Below are 24,815 nucleotides of genomic sequence, written 5' to 3' on the forward strand. Positions count from 1 at the left end.
GGTATAGACATTTTTTATCACCATATTGTTTTTTCTCATGCTGACATAAAATTTTATCCAGTTTGTATGTTAATGGAAATTCTTGCCTTGCTTTATCATCACCATTACAAATTATTAATTCGATGCGAACGAAGTCGCGGGTACACGCTAGTAAAATATATTCATTTTAAGCTTATTTTCTTATATGTTTCAGAAACCAATTTTAGTATTAGCAGATTATTGCCAATCGTCTACAGATGGTTTCTGTTTTGATTGATATCGAGACCGAATGGCCAGCCTCGGTTTATTTGCTTAGGACATTTCCTGTAAAAACCTCAGGAAAATAATGACATGGATATTTTAAATTTATAACAGTAATATGTTCCTTTCCTATACTATACAGAGTGTTCCAGGCTGAGCTTGCATTAGAAGTTTCTAGAGAACTACAATATCTAGATGGGAGATTTTTTGCAGAATGTGCGGTTGCGAAAGTTGCGGTCAACTTTCGGAAATACCGGAAGTTGACCGCAACTTTCTTATTTTAAATGGGTGCCCCCATTTTTTATTATGTACTTAAATTCTCTGTAAAATTTTATGAATTTTCATATTAAACACTCCATACCTAACATTAACCGTTTTTGAGAAAAAAACATATTTAAAATTTTTGGACGAAAAAAATTTGTATAGCCTAAAAGTCAAATTTAGTGAATATCACAGCCACTGTGACATAAAGAGAAGACATGTGGCTATCTATTTCAAAAATTAAATTGTTTAAATGTCACATAATAATGGCGGTAGCTGTCATGAAATTGAGCTATTAAAAAATTATCATAAATAATTTTTTTTCAAATAGAAACCCACTTTTTTATTTCACCAGTGAAAAAAGGTATATACGTTACTTTTTAACTAAAGGTTCCTATACATAAAATAAATCGTTTTTAGGTAATTAAGATTTACTTTGAAAACGTATATTTTTCTTGATTTTATCTAGCTTCCTTTGACATTAAGTGTCAAACAGTCAGACAATTTACTCGCAACTGTCAGAAAACGAATTATTTGAATTTCCCTATGGAATTTCCTATATTATAAATACCTTATAAATACTGCCTGCTTAAGAGTTTAGAAAGTGTATTTGTAAAAATATATCTCGTATTTTCGCTCTTTAGGGATATCTAATAGTTGATATTATTAATAATATACTGTATGATCGATAAAAAACAGCGCAAAATTGGCTTGGAAATGATGATCGATAACATACTGCTTTTTGAACAAAGTGTTACAATATGAGGGAATATACTGGTTAAAGTTAAAATCACACAAGAAAAATATAAGCTTCAAAACTAAATCTTAAATAACTTAAAAACGATTTATTTTAGGTATAGGAACATGTATAGTCAAAAAGTTAAGTAATTGAAAAACCATTTCACTAGTGAAATAAAAAAAGTGGGTTTCCATTTGAAAAAAAATATTTATGATAATTTTTTAATCGCTCAATTCCATGACAGCTGCGGCCATTATTATATGACACTCGAAAATTTAATTTTTGAAATAGATAGCCACATTCATGTCTTCTCTTTATGGCACAGTGGCTGTGGTAATCACTAAATTTGACGTTTAGGCTATACACATATTTTTGACAGGCAGATTTTTTCGTCCAAAATTTTAATGTATTTTTTTTCTCAAAAACGGTTAATGGGACACCCATTTAAAATAAGAACTTCAACTTCAATTTCCGGTACTTTCGGAAGTTCCGCCATATTGAAAATATTTTTAATCGATAGATCTCGTTCTGAAACAATGATGTGCAAAAAATCTCCCATCTAGATGTTCTAGTTCTCTAGAAACTTCTAATGCATGCTCAGCCTGAGACACCCTACCCTGTATATCTACTATTTTTTTTAAATATATCTAAACAGAATTATTATTTATAAGGTACCTTAAAATAGGCCTGATCTTCTAAAATAAATCATACAGTAATTATCTGTGTTTTTATTACTCTGAATAGACCCATTTTTCAATCTGTTGAATTTGATGCGTGTCTTTAGAGCAACAGACTGCAACAGCGCCCATTCATTCTCCGGAGGGTAAACGAACTGCGGTGTTTATTTTTACATTTGTGCCGCTCGAGACGCTCCACTTCGTTCCCTGGCCATATATTTTTAGTTTTGATTGTTGTTCTAATGTATGTGTCTCTTTGGCAGAGCATACGCATCAGCTGCATGTGCTATTTATTATTAATACAGGGTGGCGCCGTATTAATACTCATCCGCCGCGGAAGCTCCAAGGAGAACGGTAGTTCATATCGAAATGAACTTTTGGCAGCATATGTAGGTTAACTGAAAGCATTTTATAACAGTATATAGAATGATACAGGGTGTCCGCAAATAAAATGATACACATAAAAGTTGTGTTTTTAATGGAGCACCCTATACAGGGTTGTTCACCACATACGACACGGAGTATTGTAGCTAAACGATGAGATTTTTACAAATTGTAAGTTTGGGGTTCGTTGAAGGACTATTAGAGCTACAATTTAAAAATATTTTTACAAGATACAGAGTGTCCCAAATAAATAAAAAATATCAAAGTTGTATTTATTTAAATGGAACACCCTGTATATTATTACATTTTTAGTTTCTACGATTAAAATAAAGGTAAATTTGATTAAGGTTTATTATACTTAAACCTTACCGTTTTTGAAATATTTTCAATTTTGTGAAATTGCAGTAAAAATTTTAAAGCTTCATTTCTCCAAGGGTATCAATGTTTTTAATACTAAATATTTAATGAAGTTTATTTATTGATCAGTTATTGTGTTGCAATAATAAAAATAATACTACCTTATACAGAGTGTCTAAAAATTTATTTTAAATAATTATTAGCTTCAAACGGCAATAACTTCTTTAATTTAAATGGAATGCCCTGTATATTTTAGGAGAATCAGATGCACAATTAAATTGTCTATCAAATTGTATTATACCATTTTTTACCTGTCCCTTCAAGTTTTCGTAGAAAATGCATTTTCTTATAATTTAGACCTCATTTATCAATATATCCATGGAATATTGACATTTTAGATTGTTTTTAAAGCAACAAATGTACAAAATGTACAGACTAGTAATATTATCGTTTTTAACAAAACGATAATATTACTATGACCATTATATGCAAAAAGAAAACTATTTAAATCTTTATAAAAGAGTTTACCATTAATTAAATATAACACCATTATTTCCGCCCATATATTAATTAATTACATACTTAATTGTGTTCGTTAATAAATTATTATAAATAAATGTGGATTTGAGTCAGAAATCAATATAATAATAAGTTATCAAATTAAAGTCTCTGTTGTTATAAATAAGCATTTATTAAAAAATGAAATATCATTTTAAGGTGTTACTTTTATCACACTGTCTAATGCCCATACAAAATTCAGTTTTTAGTATTTGGAGCAATTATTATTAATCAACGCAAACAGTCAGTTAATGTAGTTTGAATACTGGAATCATATTAATTGGTCCTCTTTAACAAATATTTAAACAGTTTTTTTTTTATTTTTTAATGAAATAAACGAATTATATCGACAATATTAGTATCTGTACTCTTTAAAAATTTGGTACATCTTTAAAAATAATCTAAAATGTCAATAGTCCATGGGTATATTGATAAATAAGTTCTAAATTACAAGAAAATGCATTTTCTACGGAAACTTAAAGAGGTAGGTAAAAAATGGTATAATATAATTTGATAGACAATTAAATTGTGCATCTGATTCTCGTAAAATATACAGGGTGTTCCATTTAAATTAAACAAGTTATTGCCGTTTGAAGCTAATAATTATTTAAAATAAATTTTTAGACACTCTGTATAAGGTAGTATTATTTTTATTATTGCAACATAATAACTGATCAGTAAATAAACTACAGTAAATATTTAGTATTAAAAACTTTGATACCCTTGGAGAAATGAAGCCTTAAAATTTTTACTGCAAATTCACAAAATTGAAAATATTTCAAAAACGGTAAGGTTTAAGTATAATATAAATCGTAATCAAATTTACCTTTATTTTAATCGTAGAAACTAAAAGTGTAATAATATACAGGGTGTTCCATTTAAAAAAAACAACTTTGATATTTTTTACTTATTTGGGACACACTGTATCTTGTAAAATTATTTTTAAATTGTACCTCTAATAGTCCTTCATCGAACCCAAAACTTACAATTTGTAAAAATCTCATCGTTTAGCTACAATACTCCGTGTCGTATGTGGTGAACAACCCTGTATATTAATTGATTTTCGGATTCTAGGAAAAAAATAAAGGTGAGTTTTATTAAAGAAGCACATACCTAAAATCTAAGGATTTTGACATATTTCATATTTTGTGAAAATGAAGAGTAAATTTTAAATTTCGATAACAGCTTCGTAAATTTTAGTTGACCTTGTATAGCCTGATATTTAATTACAGTAGCCATTGTATGTTAAACCAAATTGAAATTTGACCGGAAAAGTTATACAGGGTGAGACAAAATTGATATGGAACAGTAGTCATTTTTAAAAGCAAGTTACTCCTTTATTTTAAATAGAACACCTAGTATATATTCCCGTGTTCAATGGGGAATTTATACATCTTCAAAATATTATTAAGGTTTTCTACCCCTCAGACAAAGATTTTCCTAGATGTTTTAATTTTTATGATTTTGCGTCAGTAGATCTTTATTATTTGGTGTGATTTAGTGTGATATAGCTTTTGTTAATTTAACAAAAATTAAAGATTGTAGAGTAAAATACTCAAGAGTAATAAAAAGATACACGTTTAAAACATATTTTAATTATTATAGAATTAAAACTAAATAACTAAGTATAAACCTATAATTATAATTATGTGACAAAAGTTAGCTAGATGAAATCAAATGCTCAAAATGCTTGCTTTCCTGTTAACTGCATAAAATGATTGTCTTTTCAAAAGAATCTTTTCATTTTAAAAGGCGTATGTGGAGTTCTACCTCGAAAAGCAGCTACAACAATTTCTCTCATGTTGTCGACAATAGTTGGTCGAGTTTTGCATACACTGTCTTTAACATATCCCCACAAAAAAAACAGACTAGATAAAATCAGGAGCATTTAATTATTCTATTAATTGATGAATGCACACTGCATTCACCAAGTAATATAATCATATCAATTCTATCTGATGTTGGATAAGTTTGCATTTTCAGCAAATTTCTGAGATTTTTTTTTGTTTTTACTGATACAAAGTGATAACTAGTTGTTAAAGTTGGACTAATTAGACAGCTATGTTGAAGTAACGTCAGACATATCACCAGCCACCTAGATTTTATCAAATAACAAAGATCTACTCAGATCAAGTCATGTAAATGAATATATCTAAGAAAATCTTTGTTCGAGGGGTAGGCAACCTTAATAGTATTTTGAAGAGACATGAATTCTCCATTAATCGGAATTATATAGTAGGTGTTCCATTTAAAATAAAAGAGTAACATGCTTTTAAAGGTGACCAATGTTCAATATAAATTTTGTCTCACCCTGTATAACTTTTTGGATCAAGTTTTGACTTAATTTAAAGTACAATAGTTATTTTAACTACATATTAGGCTATATCGGGTAAATTCAAATTTAGGTAGCTTTTATTGCAATTTAAAAATTGTTCATTATTTCTAGAAAATATTAAATATGTCAAAAACCTTACATTTTAGTCATATACTTCTCTTATAAAACTCACCTTTATTTTTCTCCCAGAATCCGAAAATCAATTAATATATAGGGTGTTCCATTGCAAAAAACACAACTTTGATATGTAACTTTTTTTGGGGACACCCTGTAGAACACTCTATATTTTTAAAAAGTGCTCTGAATTAACCTACATATGCTCACAAGGAGCCTCCGTGGCGTATCAGAGGCGCCACCCTGTACAAACTACCATACGATCGAAAAAAAAACGGCGTCAAAGACAGCTGGAGAATAACAAATCGATTATAATTTTGGCGAGATCAAGCCCTAGACGTCATTTATTTGGCCATCAAATGGCGCTTACTGCCAGTTGGTCTTAAAAAGGTTGTAATTTATTTTTATATCGAGTAAAAATGATTTTCAAATGGTGTATGTTAAAATTTGAAAATTAATATGTTTTTGTAAATATATTATGTGTCTGGAAACGTCCTACCCTTTTTCAATTTTTCTATAATTATGTGTTAATTTTTGACATTGACCCCAGCAAAATTATTTTCGATCGTCATTTCCCAGCTGCTTTTGACGCCGTTTTTTTTTCGGTCATCGGTACTTACAATTACAAAAACAATATGTACTTACGTTACAATTGCGTCCACTTTCAGTACCACTACAGAAGAAATTAACATGCAACTCAGAAGAACTTTCGCCAGCATTTTTAATCCGGACCGCTGAAATTTCGAAAACAGAAATATTAAAAATTATTAAGAATTCAATGTATATCAAAGTTATTAATGAGTGTTTTGCTAAATAGTGACAATACAAATAATTAAACAAGATAGTTGGACGATTTGACCTTTGAGTACCGACAGGGGCGTCTCTAGTCTATTTTTTGGAGGGCAGAATGAAATGCAAGAAATAAATGACTTTATCTTTCATGTTACATCAACAAATAGGGAAGTTATTCATAGCTTGCATCACAATCAAATTTTTTACAATAAAATTTATTTTTTCTTTAGAAAATATTAGATGAATAAATAAGTTTAAGAGTCAATTTCACTAGTCCGAAAAGTAGCAAAATAAGCGTTCGGCATTTAACGTTTTATGTCAAACTGGCTAGGTATTTGTACACAAATGAAGAAGGAAATTAAAGATAAAGGATTATACCGTATGATCGAGAAAAAACGGCGTCAGCGATGGCTATGGAATGAAGATCGCTGTCATTTTAAATGTAAATTTATATGGGAAATGTCATTGATGTTCATTTCCCAGCCAACTGGACGCCGTTTTTTTTTCGATCATACGGTACTATATCCGTATTGTAGCACATTTTTATACAACTTCTTTATTTGTAAGATTTTGATGGCCAAACATCAACAAAATATTTTTCCTCCTTATTTGGACTAAATTTTCTCGAAAATAAAGACAATTTAAAATCCCGTTACACTACGGAAATGGATTACAGTTGAGGGTTGGAACCTTTGGTGTTACACAGCAAAAAAAAACACTAAATCACCACAATACACCAAAACACTTTTACTTTTACACTGGACGCGCGTTTCGCTAACCATGTTAGCATCATCAGCAGATGATTATAAACTAAAGTACAATCTACAAGTTGAGCGTTTATATACTCGCTCAGTGGGCACAGAGTGGGCGTGGCAAAATCTAGCCAACCGACTCAGAGCCCACTGAGCGTAACAGTTAGATTTCCGCCACTGGAGTAGTAGGAACAAAGAACTTGAAGGAATTGGACCGTTGTCTCTGTTCATACTATCTTTACATTTAATAATTCTGATGCTTTCATGTGCATCTAATTGCCTGAAATTTGAGACTTGTTTAATTAATTTTAAATTATTAAGATCTATACAATGTTCTTTCTCAACAATATGTTCGGCAACGCAAGATTTATCCGGTCTACCATATCTTATCTGAGCTAAATGTTCTTTAAATCTAGTTAATATATTGATCTTCTAGTTTCCCAACATATTTCTGATTACAATGTTTACAAGAAATTTCATAAATACCCGACCTTTCCAGTGGAGGTGTTTTATCCTTTGGATTACCTAATAATTGTCGTAATTTATTATTAGCACTATACACAAGTTTATAATTGACATTCTTAAAAATTCCTGTTAGACCACGGGATAAGTCTCTATCAAACGGTATTGAAAAATATTTAGACGTATCTTTCTCCACTTGAAAAGTTGAATTTTCACAAATCATTAACCTATACCTACGTTTTCTAATTAATTTATTAACTAGTGAAGGAGAATATCCATTACACTCAGCTACATTCCTAATGTAATCTCTTTCTATTTTATATCTTTCGTTGGAAAGTGGGAAACTAAGTTAGTTCTTAGAGTTACGTTAAATACGGAAATAGACTGAAGTTTTGTGAAATACGGAAATAGACTGAAGTTTTTTTATTACAATGATGGTTTAGTAACAAATTGCTCGCCATTTTATGGCAAATGCTGAAGCTCCGTAAACCTTAATCAAGCCTTAATCAAAGCACTTGTGTTTGGAATTTTGGGTGTGGCTTAACACAACAGGATCGGGCTAAGCCTTAGGCAGATTTCTGGAATATAATATATATTTCCTTCGGTCACACGTCCGCTTTACCCGACCCCTGAGGGCGACCCGAACAGTACAGCGTAATAGACTCTTAACTAAATGACCATTGTACAAATATTTGGCTAGAGAATGTAAAATGAGTAAAGGTGCATCCAGACTTGACGAGACGAGAGCGAGACGAGCGCGAGACATTCCAAATTTGCTAAGTGTGGACGGGTCCCGGAGCCTCGTTACTATCCGTCCTCTGTCGGTTTTACGACGACCGATCAAAGAAAGCTCGCGGCACTTTCTGGACGTGTTTTTGGTAGGCTTCGCGATATTAGCTTTGATTTATGAATTTCGACTATTTCAAATTAAATAATCTCAATTTTTTTAAATGGTACACCGTATGTATTATCATTTTTTCTGATAGAATTTACAAACTTTGCTTCATTCATAATTTTTACTGTAGCGAAATCTAATATTTCTTTAAAGAAATTGAATTATTACTAAATCTATTAATTTTAGATAACATCATATGCAAAAAAAGTTACCGAACTGTACGTAGAATATAATAATAAAATAAAAAAAATATGGTATTCCAATTAAAAAATATATATTATATTGTCTCAAACGAATCGGTTCTTGAAAAAGCTAACTGCGAGAGTATCGATGTAATATGTTTACAAAATCCCGCTTAAGATGGGCTGGTCACGTATGCAGAATGCAAGAAAACCGCATACCAAAATCTCTGCTTTACGATGGGCTTGTAGACGGTAAGAGGAGGCCGGGTGGACAACTCAAAAGGTACAAGGATATTTTCCACGTAAACTTAAAGGGGATTAACATGCAGAATGAGTGGGAAGAAGCAGCTCACAATCTCACAATAGAAAGGAATGGAGAAGAATTATTGTAAACTCAGTTAACAGCGACAACCAAAAAGTAAAGAGGCAACAAAGTAATGAGATTTTTGAATGTCCGGAGTGCGGTGGACAGATAACATCACGTATCGGGCTTTTCAGTCACAGAAAAGCTCATGACAGAAAAACGCCTTGCGTAACCATCTTCTGATGCGGGTCAAATACTCGTCAGCGAGTAGTGGCAGTATGGTGGCAGTATGTATGTATGTATGTATTATATCCGCCACACTTTTTTGAAGTATACTCTACAGTAATTTTAAAATGTGCTTCTTAACCTTCCCTATAACTTTTCTATTTATCATTTTGTTCTAAAAAACGTATTTTGTAAAAGACGTTGTGTCTCGAAACAAATGTAGGACTAAAGGAGAAAACAACCAAAACGGAAAAAAAAACGACGATGAATGATATATTAAACTTTAAAATACATGAAAATTTTAAGATGAAGATATATTTTTATATTACAGAAGAAAAAAATTACTAAAATTTGGGAAGCTTATTAGATCATTAGGCCGGCCCAAAAGATGCGCCACTGTACAGGGAAGACGCGCTTCTTTGATACGAGCCTATCTCTTTGTAAATTAGAAAATTTTGATAACGAGTGTTTTACTTTGATGTGCTAGAGCGTCGATTGCATTTTATACTACTATCCTTTCTTTCTTTTTTATTTGTCGCTTATGTTAAACAATAATAGACGTGATTAATGTGGGTTTCTGCTGATAATCACTCAATGTTAGCACAACACAACAGCACAAATAATCGATAGGGAAAACGCATTTGTGGTAATTTGATCTTATTCTAAGTAAAATAGAATTATTTCTATTTCTTTTAAATTTTCTTGGCATTTTGTTCTTTAAAAAGAGGTGTTTTGAAAGAACTTGTGATGAGCGGACTGGTCTTGCGGTCTTGGTTTGGTTTGGTTTTGTCTTTTTTTTGTGCAAGACAAGCAAGGATTTTTTTGTGCAAGACTCAGACCAAGATTCAGAGTGTAAGACTCTTGTGATCCTGCATTTTTTATGTTTTTTATTTATTAATTTTTTTACTCATATCATTTTTCATAGATAATTATTTAAAAACGTAACAAAATTTTTATTAATTTTCCTCTTTCGGCTACTTCATACGGTATAACATATAACAGATACTTATTTGTTCAAAATTATTATTTTAATTTATTACAAGTACTCTTTTCCTGACTTTTAAAACTTAATGATACATACGTTTTTTTATTTAAAATACTATTATACCGGGTGCGTCTCAAAAGTGGCTTCCCCTATAAGTTTTTTATTTTCTCAAATAAGAAAAAACGAGATTTGGTATGTTAGTATATGACATAAATTAGGATTAATTGACGTATTTAATTGTTTTTGGTCACTTCCTGTTTCACCGGAAATGACTACAACTTTTGATTTTTAAATGGCACCCTCGGTTTTTTTTACTTTATTCGATATAAAATAACACTCTGGATAGAATGAAATATCATATGTCAACTTTGACATTTTCGGATATGGTTTATTTGAAATGATAACTTGTGGTTTGTAAGGAAAATTTGACTCTAAATACCAAGTGTGTAGTATCAAATTATTCGTAAAAAATGCTTTTTCCAAATATGCTAATGAGCCACCTTCGTTCCATTTGAAAAAATTGAGATATGATTAAAAATACGATTTGGGTATTTTTTAACCGGCCAGGATAAGACACTAAGAACATTAGACGGTCAAATATATTTTTCTAAGGCTCCTTGACTAAAAATTAATGTTTTTGACATAGTCGTGGCACTCTCGATTGAAATTTAAAATGCAATTTTTTATTTACCGAGAATGTCAAAAGTTGACATATGATATGCCATTCTACTCAGAATGTCATTTTCTATCGAATAAAGTAAAACATTCCGAAGGTGCCATTTAAAAATCAAAAGTTGTAGTCATTTCCGGTGAAACAGGAAGTGGCCAAAAACAATTGAATACGTCAATCAATCCTAATTTATGGCATATACTAACATACCAAATCTTGTTTTTTTATCTGAAAAAATAAAAAAGTTATAGGGGGTGAGCCACTTTTGAGACGCACCCGGTAGGGGTGAGCAACTTTTGGGACGCACCCGGTATATCTAGATCCAAAAGCGTGTTTTTAAAAAACACATTGTTCTCAAAATTAGAAGAATTGTGAATGTAATAATTATAAAAATGCCCCTCTAAGGTTTCACTATGTTTTTAAAAATTTCTGCTCGTGCATAGAAAACAAAAGATATCATTTTGTAATGATTAAAGATGTGATGATTGCAATTGCCTTAAAATAGAAATTATGTCAATTACTTGAACCTATACATGTGCGGTTTATAATAAATACGGCTAAACTAGAAGAAACTCTGTTTTCATTCTCTAGCAGAATTTTTAATTACTATAATTAATAACTAACTTAATTTTTTAATGTAATAATATACCGTATGATCAAAAAAACGGCGTCCAGTTGGCTTGGAAATGACGGTCGGTGACATTCCCTATATAATGATACATATATAAAATGGCAGCGATATTCATTTTATACCCATCGCTGACGCCGTTTTTTTTATCATATTGTATATATGTATCACCCTGTATATGTACCAGAATACATTTTAAATGTGCGATATCATTGTTCGCATATTTCGTAAAAAATTGTATAATATACCGGGTCGTCTCAGAAGTCTCTTATAACTTTTTTTAATTTTTTCAAATAAAAACGAAATAAGATAGTTTGTATATGACATAAATTAGGATTGATTGGCGTATTCAATTGTTTTCGGTCACTTCCTGTTTCACCGGAAATGACAACAACTTTTGATTTTTAAATGGCACCCTCATTGCAGTATATTTTTACTTTATTCGATAGAAAATGACACTCTGAATAGAATGACATATCACATGTCAACTTTTGACATTCTTGCTTAAAAAAAATCGTGTTTTAAATTTCAATCTAGAGTCTGGCTGTATTAAAAATATTAATTTTTAATCAAGGAGCCTTGGAAAAATAGATTTGATCGTCTAATGTTGTTCTTTTATTGTCCTGGTCGGGCTAAAAGAGGCCCAAATCGTATTATTTTTAATCATATTTCAATTTTTTCAAATGGAACGAGGGTGGTTCATTAGCATATTTGGAAAAAGCATTTTTTTACGAATAATTTGATACCACAAACTTAAAACGCATGTTACTATTTCAAATAAACCATATGTGAGAATGTCAAAAGTTGACATACGATATGTCATTCTATTCAGAGTGTCATTTTCTATCGAATAAAGTAAAAAATATCAAGGGTGTCATTTAAAAATCAAAAGTTGTAGTCATTTCCGGTGAAACCGGAAGTGACAGAAAACTATTGAATACGTCAACCAATCCTAATTTATGTCACATACTAACATAACAAATCTTGTTTTTTTTTATCCGAAAAAATGAAAAAGTTATAGGGATGAGCAACTTTTGAGACGCACCCGGTATAAGTAAAAATATCAAATATGGAGCTTTATCGAAATGGTGGATCACCCTGTATAGCTAAAATTGAGAGAAACAATAGAAGCACATAAAGATTCAAAGTGTAATTTTATTTAAAAAAAATTTCTTGGTATTTTACATAAATATATATAATATTTAAAGTCAATTAATAAATAATATTGACCCCTAACAAGAAAATATGTTATTTTTGTAATATTAAGAACAGTAAATAGTAAATATGTGCACGCAATCTTAGATAACACAAGGTCTAATAATATTAAATTATTCTTAAATGTAGAATAATGTTTTTAATTAAATTTTGCTTCTATCTAAGATGTCCCAAATGATGACAGTTTGCTATACAAAATTTTATAATTCAATTGTTCTTATTTAAATTTAAAATTAAACACCCTGTATATATATAGTCGTAAATTTTATATGTTATTATGAATGATATTGAATAAATTTATCTAATTTATTAAATAAAACCAATACTTATTTATAGAATAGTGACAAAGGAAGTTGTAGAAGTACAAAAACAAAAACTATATTATTGTAAAATTAAGTTGCGGAGTAATATAAATATTTTAAATTTATACTGAAATATTTTATTTACCTTTTATCTAAATCTTGCGGCATATATTAAAACAAACTAATGCACCACTAATCTACTGAAGGAACGGAAACATATTAATCCTCGGAAAGGCACTAAGAGACTGAACGAAGATGCGCTCAAGCAGTTTATTTTTGGAATTTAAAAATTCAATCGCCCGCCATAGCTCCGTAACTAACACAATTATCCACCAGATGGTACTTTAAACACTCACAAAAATAAAATGTTGCATTAGCGATCTCTGTATACAATGAATTTCGTACGTGAATATCCGACGAAGATCCGACGATTGTGTGTTTTTTATTTGCTTTTAAAACCATTTTTAAATTTACGACTTAAAATTCTGAACGTACCCATTATTTCGGAATACATCCAATACAAAATCAATCTGACGTTTGACGTTTAGCACTTTTCAAAACATGGTCGATCAAAACATTGCGTTTGGAAGAAATTCGGTTTAAACTCGGATTTAGAAGAAAATATTATGCTTTTAGAAAGAAATATACAATGTTCCATTTGTACAAGTACAGTACTTTATCACTCCAACGAAATTTGCCCTTGTCATTACGTAGTTTAAGAGCAAATTCTGAATTAAGCGGAACTGAAAAAACGTGCCTATTATGTAAACATTTAAATGTTAATTTGCGGTGTAAGTTTTATTAAATATTAATGTATTTAATTTATTTTGGAGCATTTATTAGATATTATTACGATCTATTTGTTTCTCAGTTATTCAAAGTTTTTTTAGAAGTACAGTTTTACTGACAGGCAAGGTTATTTTTTTATAGTTAAGTTCAAAAGCTCAATGTTATTATACGAAAAAGTGTTGTAGATAATGGTAATTTACATTAGTTTTAATGTTATCTGTGTTTTAGTGCAAGCAAGAGATCAGTCTTCTGTTACTAACCCAGAAGTAAAGAAACGTAAGCGTACAAGAAGAAGACGAACTAAAAATACTACTGACGTTTTTGTTGGTAAGTGTAGTTTATTAATAGTAATAGGATTACATTTTTAATGTATTCTTTTTGTAGTAACTGACAAGTTTTCTGGTTTGCAAAAGGCAAAAATTGTGAAGTTTACTTCTGAGGATTTAAATGTATTGACCCAATCGGATTTTAGTTTAGATGAATTATATAAAATAAGGCTGTTAACACATAGAAATGCTGATCAATCTTCTCATACATATAGGTATGTTCTTATAATTATAATCCAAAATATAAACATAATACACTAGGTGATATATAATTTAAAATCTGAAACATATCTGATGGAACATTTTTATTGAGAATTCCTTATTTTTCTTTCGTAGTAACTTAGCCATAGAGGGCCTTAGTTCTGTAGCAAATGAGGTTCCAGAAATTATACCAGACACTCCAATTGCTGAACCTACTACATCTGATGTGATAACTAATAGGTATTTTAGTTTATGTTCTTATGTTTTATAGTCAGATTCATATATAGTGTTAATAATTTATTTTAGTAATATTTCTGTTAAAAAGAAGACTTCTAAAGGAAAAAGTAAAGCAGTAACAGAAACGAAAAATGATCTTGAAGAAGATGTCGTAGAAGATTATGAACATAATGACGTACAGTTTAAAAGGTATTTTTTCTTATTTTTTATAATAGGGCATCTAAATTTTTAATTTTCTTATTGGCTGTTATTAAAAATATGTATATGAAGGGCAAGGGGAAAAAAGCAGGTAAATCAATTTCTCTTCATGTTCAAAACAGAAATTGGCAGCAGGCCTAGAAATAGTAGTAGAGATTTGTTAGAACTAGGTAAAGTATTTTTTATTAGATAAAATACCATTGTAACATACAATTGTTAGAACTTGACGTTGACTTAGCTGGTTTTCTCCTCTTTTTGCTTGACTTGCCTGCTTTTTTTCTTTTATAGTATAATTTTGACGCTATACAGGGTCTCTCATACGCCGTGGCGGCTCCAAAGAGAATGGTCGTTTATATCGAAATGAAATTTTGGCAGCATATGTAAGTTACTGAAAGCATTTTATAAAAATATATAGAATTATACAAGGTGTCCCCAAAAAAGTTACACATCAAAGTTGTGTTTTTTCTAATGGAACACCCTATATATTAATTGATTTTCGGATTCTAGGAAAAAAATAAAGGTGAGTTTTATTATAGAAGCATATACCAAAAATATAAGGATACACTATATAAGGATAACATATTTCACATTGTGTGAAAATAAAGAGTAAATTAAGTTAAACCAAATTGAAATTTGACCCGAAAAGTTATACAGGGTGAGACAAAACTAATATGGAATATTAGTTACTTTTAAAAGCAAGTTACACCTTTAGCTTAGATGAAATCATGCTCAAAATGCTTCCTTTCCTGTTAACTGCATAAAATGATTGTCTTTTCAAAAGGATATTTTCATTTTAAAAGGCATATGTAGAGTTCTACCTCGAAAAGCAGCTATAATAATTTCTCTCATGTTGTCGACAATAGTTGGTCGTGTTTTGTAAACACTGTCTTTAACAGTTTCAACTGACACAAAATGATAACTAGTAGATAAAGTTGAATTAATGTAACAGCTACGTTGAAGTAACGTCAGACCATATCACAGCCACCTAGATTTTATCAAATAATATAGATCTACTCAGATCATATCATGTAAATGAATATATCTAGGAAAATCTTTGTTTGAGGGGTAGGCAACCTTGATAGTATTTTGAAGAGACATGAATTCTCCATTGAATATCGGAATAATATACTGGGTGTTCCATTTAAAATAAAAGAGTAACATGCTTTTAAAGGTGACCAATGTTCAACATTAATTTTGTCTCACCCTGTATAACTTTTTGGACCAAGTTTTAATTTGATTTAAAGTACAATAGTTAATTTAACTACATATTAGGCTATACCGGGTAAATTCCAATTTAGGTAGCTTTTATTGTAATTTAAAAATTGTTCTTTATTTTTAGAAAATGTTAAATATGTCAAAAACCTTACATTTTAGTCATATATTTTTCTTATAAAACTCACCTTTATTTTTCTCCTAGAATCCGAAAATCAATTAATATATAGTATGTTCCATTACAAAAAACACAACTTTGATATGTAATTTTTTTGGGGACACCCTGTAGAACTATAAGTACTCTATGGTTTTAAAAAGTGCTCTGAATTAACCTACATATGCTCACAAAATTTCATTTCAATACAATCTGTCGTTCTCCTTGGAGCCCCCGCGGCGTATGAGAGGCGCCACCCTGTATATCTTCTGACTAGGCTGTTTTTTCCCAGTTTGGCGGTTTCTAAAGATGCTTACACTCACTCTGAACTCTTTAAATTTTAGTTTGGGTATATCATCGTCGTTTCAACCCGAGGTGGAAGAAGAAGATATTGTGGAAGCCAGCAAATCTGGTATTAAGGAAGAACAGACCGATAATGTCTCAAAACCTTATGTCGAAGAACATAGAAATGAAATTGCCGCCAGAACGTTGGCCGCGTACATAGAGGTATGCAACAATTTAAGGAATCCGAAAAGGGGTTTTCAGGCTCTACAGTTTCATCAAGTTAGAGTCAAACGTAACAGCAGTAGGTTTTCGCCGATGAAGCAGCTAAATGTCTACTGTACTTTACTTAAAGTAAGTATCTATTTAAGTGTAATTTGGTTTTGTTTGTTATTTACCTTGAGCTGGGGTTTCCTAGGAGTGTCGGCCGGCCGAAACCGACCGCAACGGACGTTCGCTCGATTTTCGACTGTATTTTTGGGTCAAGTTTTATTTAGCCGAAATCTTTTAAAAAAGAAAAAAAAATATCATTTAGGTATCTCAGGGAGTATATTACTGAAAAAAATTTGCCGCGGAAATGCGTCACCATTTTTTGAATGCGGTTTAAAAGTAACGAAATGACATACATGAAAAATTAATGTTATTTCATATTTTAGACGTCTTTGTAACTACTAATACGAAAATGAAATTCCGCGGAAATGCGTTATTCCACCACTATGCAGCGATCTTCTTCCCGACCGAGTTCCCGACCTTTCCCACAGATCAATGAATAATATCTATTCTTATCAACTTAATATCGCTATGGTCAATAAATGCGAAAATTTTAAAAAAATTGTCAATAAAGTAGCAAAAAACGACAACTAAATCAAACCAAACCGAAAGGACATATATGTAAAAAAGTTGGAAAACTTTGAAATATTGAAGATTTTCAATTACACCGCCCTTATGATAAATTGCCGCGGAAAAAATTATACCGGGTGTTGCATCGTCGGACGGGACATAGGAAATCCCATGTAAATTTTAATGGGGTCAATTATTGGCTTCTCTAATTATTTTAGAGAATAATTCTATTTAGGTTTATTGAAGAGCACTAAAACCCACATTCAAAAGAATAACTTTAGATATTTTTGATTAGCTCGTTTACGAGTCATCGCCGATTTCTTTTTAAATATTTCTCCTTTCTTATGGCCCTGTATTTACTTATGAGCACCAGTCAAGGTAAGAGATAACTGTCAAAGGAAGTTGTCATTTCAGAAATTTACCTATTTAGTGCTTTATTATTATTGAAAACTCATTCCTACATCGGAAATCTTAAAGATGTATTTATAAATACAAATTAATATGAATTAAAGTAAAATAAAGTAATCAATTACAAGGTTAATTATAGTATTATTACAATATTCAATAACTTATTAATTTAGGTACTATTAAATTGTTAGAACTTTAGGATTTAAAAAGATGTTCAAATATTCCTCCATCGACTGCTAGACAATAACCCAGGCGATCATAAAATGCTCTTCTTACATTCGCTAGTTGGTAAACTGAAATTCTATTGCATTCGGCAGAAATAGCATTTTTTAATTCGTCTAGATTTGGGTATTTTTTATTCTTGTATATCCTGTTTTTTAAATGGCCCCAGAGAAAGAAATCATTTGTCGAAATATCAGGAGACCTTGCTGACCAATTTACTGTATGATTTAGGCCAATAACGTTTCCGTTAAAACTATTGTCTAAATATTCCCGAAGAGCCAGGGTACTATGTGCCGGGCAGCCATCCATTTGGTACTAAACTTCCTGATTTTCCCTAGCGGCATCATGTAAAATATGATTTTCGAGTAGTTCCAAATAATATTCTGCATTTAAATTTCGCGTAAGAAATAATGGCCCGATAATATTGTGTCCGAATATCCCTGCCCAAACATTTACTTTCTGTGGATATTGAGTCCTTGTTTCGACAAACCTGTGTTGGTTTTCTTTGTTCCAATATCGATAATTTTGAACATTGGGCTCATTATTTAAGGTAAACGTGCATTCGTCAGTGAAACATATGTTTTTTAAAAATTCCCTATCTGTGTTTGCTCTTTCCATCATATCAAAACAAAACGCCTGCCGCCGTATTTCGTCCCCATCTCGTAGCTCTTGGTGTTTTTCATATTTGAAGGAATAGTATTTATGTCGTTTCAAAATTCGATCTTTCCATCGTTCTCTTCCACGCGCAATAAAACTTCCAAGTCGGTATCATTTCTTGCACCTTCTCTTTGTTCCTGCCTTGCTTCACATCTGCAGTTATTTATTAGGGTACCTTTGGTCTCAAATTTCTGGATATTCCTTGCGATTGTAGATTTTCCAGGTATCGGATACCTATTCGGATACAGAGCAGCAAACATGTCCGACACCTTTTGATAACTATTTCCTTGATAATACCATTTAATCATCAATACTTTTTCTTCGGTAGTGTAATTAATGGCTAATATTTTCGATGTAGGTATGAGTTTTTAAGAATAATAATAAAGCACTAAATAGATAAATTTCTGAAATGACAACTTCCTTTGACAGTTATCTTTTACCTTGACTGGTGCTCATAAGTAAATACAGGGCCATAAGAAAGGAGAAATATTTAAAAAGAAATCGGCGATAACTCGTAAACGGGCTAATCAAAAATATCTAAAGTTATTCTTTTGAAATGTGGGTTTTAGTGCTCTTCAATAAACCTAAATAGAATTATTCTCTAAAATAATTATATGGAAGCGAATAATTGACCCCATTAAAATTTACATGGGATTTCCTATGTCCCGCTCGACGATGCAACACACGGTATACGAGAGCTATTATTATATGTATTGATATTTAATTTTATTACATTTTTTTCAGGGTTTTGCAAACAAAGGCGATTATCAGTCTTTACAAAGAATCTTGGAAATAATGAAAGAAGAAAATATCTCACCAGATATGCAATGTTACATTGCCATTTTTGCGTGCTTAGGTAAAATTAACGTACAAGACCACTACTTAAAAGATATAAGAATATTCGTGAAAGACGCACTAAGAAAAGGCTATACCTTCGACATGATCATGAATAACGGCATATTTCTTAACGACGAACGCAGGATGGTTTTGAAAGTATTTAAGGCTTTTGACGATAATTATAGACCAGTATATAAGAAGGTTAATGTGCATTATAAAAATCGACTGCTCGATCATCTGAATAACGAGGAACAAGTGAATTTTAAGCCGCCAGAGTGGGAAGAAAATAATGGTTTGTTTACACCCGAATTTATGAATGACAGAGTTGCTAAACAGCTCAAACAGGAGGAAGATACTTATATAACAGTAAGTACATACTAAGGGCTGGCAAAGGTTAGTTTTGGGTCCATATTTCCATATGTAAAAAGAGTATAATGCGTTTATAATGTACTGAACAAAGACAGAACAGTAAAAACGTTGCCAAACGTATGAAATAAACCGAGAAACTGTGCACATTGCTAAGAGACGTGGAAGGGCAGATATATATAGCAGATTCGTCGCTGTCGACCGGTCGACCCAGTCAGTACTTAAAATTCTAGGAAAGGGTGTACATCATGCGTTTAGCTTCACGATTTAATTACGTCTCGAGATAATTTATTTCTTTATTTATTAACGAGTCGTTGTAATTTCCCTATACCTTGTAAATTTTCAAGTGCAAGTCAGAAACACTTGCACTTTTGGTAAAAATAAGTGGAATTGAATTGGTGTTTGACAATGGTCGCGCTATTTGAACTCTGAATTCGAAATTCGATATGTCGAAATCCATCAGAAACATTGATTGTAGTTTTTCTCCAAAATAAAATTTTGTAAATATTTCTGCTATATTTTCTGCGCAGACAGTATGTGAAAATCTTTATAAATAAAAAAGTTACAAGATTGCTGAAAATTGCTATGCACTAAAAGTAACTGGATGAGCTTTTTTAAAATTTTGAAGTGAAAAAATAACAAGCCCATCGAATTTTTCTTATTTAACCATCTTGTAAATCCGAACTTCAAAATAAAAATAAGTTTCAGTATCTAAAGTGATCCTTGAGTTATCGCGAGTTATGTATGTGTAAAAAATTGAGTTTTTAAATTATCACGATTACTGATGTTTTCTCGTTATAAAAAATGGATACCTTAATGATATCCTTATAATTCCATTTCAGATGCTCAGAAACAGATCTAATGATTTTATCTAGTTGTCTTTTCTAAAAAAGTCTATAAAAATAAGCGGTTTGCGGTCGTGATTTTACTTGATAGGGAAAGGCGTATCGGAGAAATGTGGCAACGCCGCAACACCACCCCGTCGCATTTCTCTCACTCCAACTTAATAAGATCCCTATGCGATTTACTTCCACACATGTAAATACTGACCCAAAAGTAACAGTTGCCAGCATGGTATGTATATTTGTATGGTGATTTGAGTGTCGAGGTAAATAAATACTAGTCTAACCTCTAATATACGTTATTCCAGATTAAAAGTATAGAAAGTAAAAACGAACCAACGGCAGAAGTTTTACAGTATCGGAAAACGTTAGAAAATCACTTCAAAATGTGGAGAAGGGACGCGGAACAAGCTTTCCAGAGGGATTTGGCAACGTTGGCGGCTAAAAGGTCTGCGTTGAACCTGGAGCCTTACATAAGGAGCATTCCAAGCAAAGACTTCATAGATATAATAATAGAGGAGGGTAAAAGAATGGCTCAGGCTTCGGAAACGTACAGCCCAGAAACAAATGTGTTGTACAGAATGCTAGGCTGGAGGGTATATGGGCAATATTTAATGTTGTTGAAACAGAAAACTGGAGTTTTAGAAAAGGTAAATAGAAACTTATGAAATGTTTGGGTTTGTGTAAAAATGCTTGTTGATTGTATAAATTTATATGGATTAGAACTTATAGAAGATATAGATACTTTGTTTTTTCAATAAATACTTCTGGGTCTTTTAATTTTCTTTTGGGTAAAATTTACAAAATAAAATAGTTATTGTTTGTGTATGTTACGGTTAAGGTCCGATGTTCGGTTAATGTCGACATTACCCGGTTAATCTCGAGAATAACACACAACAAAACAACCAAAAACATAACCTAACCCAAACATTAACCTGTTAATGTCGACAATAACCGGACATCGGACTTTAACCGTAACATATACACTAACGGACAAAAAATGCTTATCGTTTCAGGAGGTAAAAAAAACACAAAAGAACAATAAAAAATTACGTAAAATGTCTAAACCCAACGATCTTTTTTTTAAATGCTTCTTTAATTTTTGATTTAGATGCTTAGGGGTTTTTCATCATAATTTTTGCATTGTTAACATCTACTCTCTGCCCTGTTTCCCATGAATGTTGACAAATCTTAGATTTGTTAAAATCGACCTATCAGTAACTACCCTTTTACAGGATAGTTCTGTTATGCTTTATAAAAATTGGTTACTGTCTGTTATACAGGGTGGTTCGAACTGGATTCCAGAAACTTTGGCAGCATAGTCTGGAGATAAAAAAAGTAAAAAACTTTGTATAAATGTATGTCAGTAAGATACAGGGTGTAGAAGTTTCATTTTTATTTCGACTTTTTCCAAATAATTTCTGAAGTAACGTCAGTATTTGATGAAAATTGGTATCTAGGAGTTTTTTGCCATGAGAAATTTGATTTTGATGTCAATATGACTCCTACTTATAGAGGGCACCACCTACATGTTTTTAACTGGTTTGAAGAGTAATAACTTTTCGTCCGTACCTGTATAAAACTACTGAGTAAAAAATATACATTTACGACGTTTTTTAAGTAAAAATGGTCTCTTGGTAAAAATCGCTACGACCACCCGTTCTCAAAATATTTCGAATGAAAATAGTCAGTACATGTCATTATTGACAAAAAATCAACATATATTGAGTAGTTAGTTATTTGATAGAAACTTTGAATAAAAAGACTAAGTAAGGAGCATAATGCTATCCATGTATTCATGCATGGTGGGCGGAAAAATGACTCTAGGGTGGAGATCCTTGACAGTTCTGTTTGACGATTCATTTGACACATTTGAATTTGATTTGAAATTTTGAGGATTTGTCAGTTTTTACGGAGCTTATTTTATGTTATTTATTATTTATTCTACTACTGATAGTTGTATAAAGGTAGTAAATCTAGATAGAAATTGTGGCAGAACTTAAATTAACAGTGACACTATCGCGATTTATCGAAAAAGACTAAAATAGTTGGTTGTGTAGCGTGCGGTTGATCTCGGCAAAAATCGAGTGAAATAATGGAACAACTTTTCGCTAGTAAGTGACTATATATTATACATACGTGTAGTAAAGTAGCGTTTGTGTTAATAAATAATTATTAAAACTTATCTATTTTTATTATAATAATATGTTTTTATAACAATTTTAATAACTACCAACATTTATTCACAACGTAAAATAAATAAAAAATTATTGAGTCTACCCAACGTCTACCCTACATCATAGTTTTACATTTTTTAAATAGAATTAGAATGGCATTGATAAACCGGAATTTAAGTCGGCCATATTTGAGTCCCATCGCGGTGGACCTAAGATTTTTGATAATCTCCTTCCTTAGTCTTCTTATTCAAAGGATAGAAATGATAAATTTGGGAACTTTTTATTTTTTAAATTAATCATGGACAGGTATGGGCAGGTAGTTTTATACAAGTAGCAGTCATATTGATATCAAAATCAAATTTCTCATGTCAAAAAACTCCCAGATTGCAAAAAATCGAAATAAAAATGAAACTTCTACACCCTGTATACATACTACACCCCCTATTACCCCCTTACTACCCCCCTTCTACACCCACTACTACCTGAAACTAAGCATTTTAGGACATACATTTATACGAAGTTTTTTACTTATTTTTATCTGCAGAATATGCTGCCAAAGTTTCCGGAATACAGTTCGGACCACCCTGTACATGGAACACACCCTAAACTATTAGTTCAACAATTTGTTGTATTTCCAGATATTACATATCCATTTAAAATATTGCGAGGCATACGCGGCAAAGCACGGTCAACTCGACACGCTACCAGAGAATGAACAGCTGGTCAATCCCCGAACGCAATGGCAGTCCATAGAACACGATAATCGCACCTTTGCTAACGGCTGTACGTTGGACATGGGCCACCAACCTTGGGCACCCACGTCCCTGACGGCCATCGGGAAATTCATGTACAATATTATTATGCACGATTTGAAGATTGACGTGAACTCACTTAGGCCCCAAAGCAAACACAAGTAAGTGAATTATCTAAATAGTATTTTGCTCTGTTTTAAGTAGGTTATTTAAGACATTTCTTGGTTCGTCTTTGGATTATACCATATTTGCAGCCAGTTGGTAGACTACAGATAGAAAAATGCAAACGGTTTATTAAGGGGAGTTCATTAATTACTTGATGGAATCAAGGGGTGAGGGGATCAAGCCGAATCTCATTAGTTTTGGCAAATATCACTTTTTTTTCGAAAATCAATCACTCGGAGGCGCTGGGCCCATTGTGATACCCCTGTATTATTGTACCAAACCTTCCTCTCATTCTTTCTTTGTGTTAAAGCGCTTCCAGCACTTTGCCAAGTTCTCGATGTCGCTGATGCACTTCTGATGCTTCCTCTAGTCCTTCCAAAAAACCTAAGTTTTCAAGAAGATAATTTTAATAATGTTTTTATTTCTGACGAAAGTTGTTTATAGCTCGGTGGAAGCCACCTAAAATCCTATCAAAAGAATATGTTACCGTTCAAGTTTCAAAATTTCCCACTAAAATAATGGTTTGGGGAGCAATATCTCAGCGTGGTGTTACACCTCTGTGTATAGTTGATGGAACTGTTAATAGTGCAAAATATTGTGATATTTTAAATGGTTTTCTTCTTGAAACGGCTCATGTTTTATATCCAGAGGGGTGGCGTTTTCAGCAGGAATGAATTTAATGCAAGATGCCATACGTCTGCCTATACTCAAGCTTGGATGCAAGAACACCATTTGGCAACAATTCCATAGCCAGCAGCTTCACCAGACCTTAGTCCCATTGAAAACATATGGGGACTAATGAAGATTGAAGTGGAACGAGCAGCTCCACGAAATAAACAAGATTTGATTCGCTCAGTTTTACAGGCCTGCCGCCACTGAACATTATGGTGTGGACCTAGTTTTGGATGTACCTGGTCATTTCTTTAAGGGTTTGGAGTTAAATGGAGGTTGTATAAGTAAATAAAATTAATAATTTGTTATAATTTCTTTTAGTCAAGTCCTAAAAATATATATCGATAATTGTAATTTTACTTTCTTTTTTCCGGATACTTTCTAGACGGACTATAGTATAA

General features: G+C 31.7%; 2 protein-coding genes across 2 annotated transcripts in view; one reads left to right on the forward strand and one right to left on the reverse strand.

The window, feature by feature from the left end:
* LOC115878240 (intracellular protein transport protein USO1) overlaps positions 1 to 13,375 on the reverse strand; it is a 39,280-nt gene extending 25,905 nt beyond the window's left edge. Inside the window, exons 1-2 of the mRNA XM_030894668.1 lie at positions 13,223 to 13,375; positions 6,311 to 6,399 (exon numbers count right to left, since the gene is read on the reverse strand). Of these exons, the coding sequence (XP_030750528.1) occupies positions 6,311 to 6,384 (74 nt within the window). The 5' untranslated portion in view covers positions 6,385 to 6,399; positions 13,223 to 13,375. The remainder of the gene's footprint in view (positions 1 to 6,310; positions 6,400 to 13,222) is intronic.
* Positions 13,376 to 13,618: 243 nt separating this feature from the next.
* Positions 13,619 to 24,815, forward strand: part of LOC115878241 (DNA-directed RNA polymerase, mitochondrial-like) — a 28,520-nt gene continuing 17,323 nt past the window's right edge. The window contains exons 1-9 of the mRNA XM_030894669.1: positions 13,619 to 13,868; positions 14,095 to 14,193; positions 14,251 to 14,407; positions 14,529 to 14,633; positions 14,700 to 14,819; positions 16,539 to 16,830; positions 19,348 to 19,806; positions 20,957 to 21,298; positions 23,464 to 23,738. Of these exons, the coding sequence (XP_030750529.1) occupies positions 13,727 to 13,868; positions 14,095 to 14,193; positions 14,251 to 14,407; positions 14,529 to 14,633; positions 14,700 to 14,819; positions 16,539 to 16,830; positions 19,348 to 19,806; positions 20,957 to 21,298; positions 23,464 to 23,738 (1,991 nt within the window). The 5' untranslated portion in view covers positions 13,619 to 13,726. The remainder of the gene's footprint in view (positions 13,869 to 14,094; positions 14,194 to 14,250; positions 14,408 to 14,528; positions 14,634 to 14,699; positions 14,820 to 16,538; positions 16,831 to 19,347; positions 19,807 to 20,956; positions 21,299 to 23,463; positions 23,739 to 24,815) is intronic.

Source organism: Sitophilus oryzae, unplaced genomic scaffold, assembly GCF_002938485.1.
Source record: "Sitophilus oryzae breed Bouriz unplaced genomic scaffold, Soryzae_2.0 scaffold_1502_pilon_pilon, whole genome shotgun sequence".
NCBI classification, from domain to species: domain Eukaryota; kingdom Metazoa; phylum Arthropoda; class Insecta; order Coleoptera; family Curculionidae; genus Sitophilus; species Sitophilus oryzae.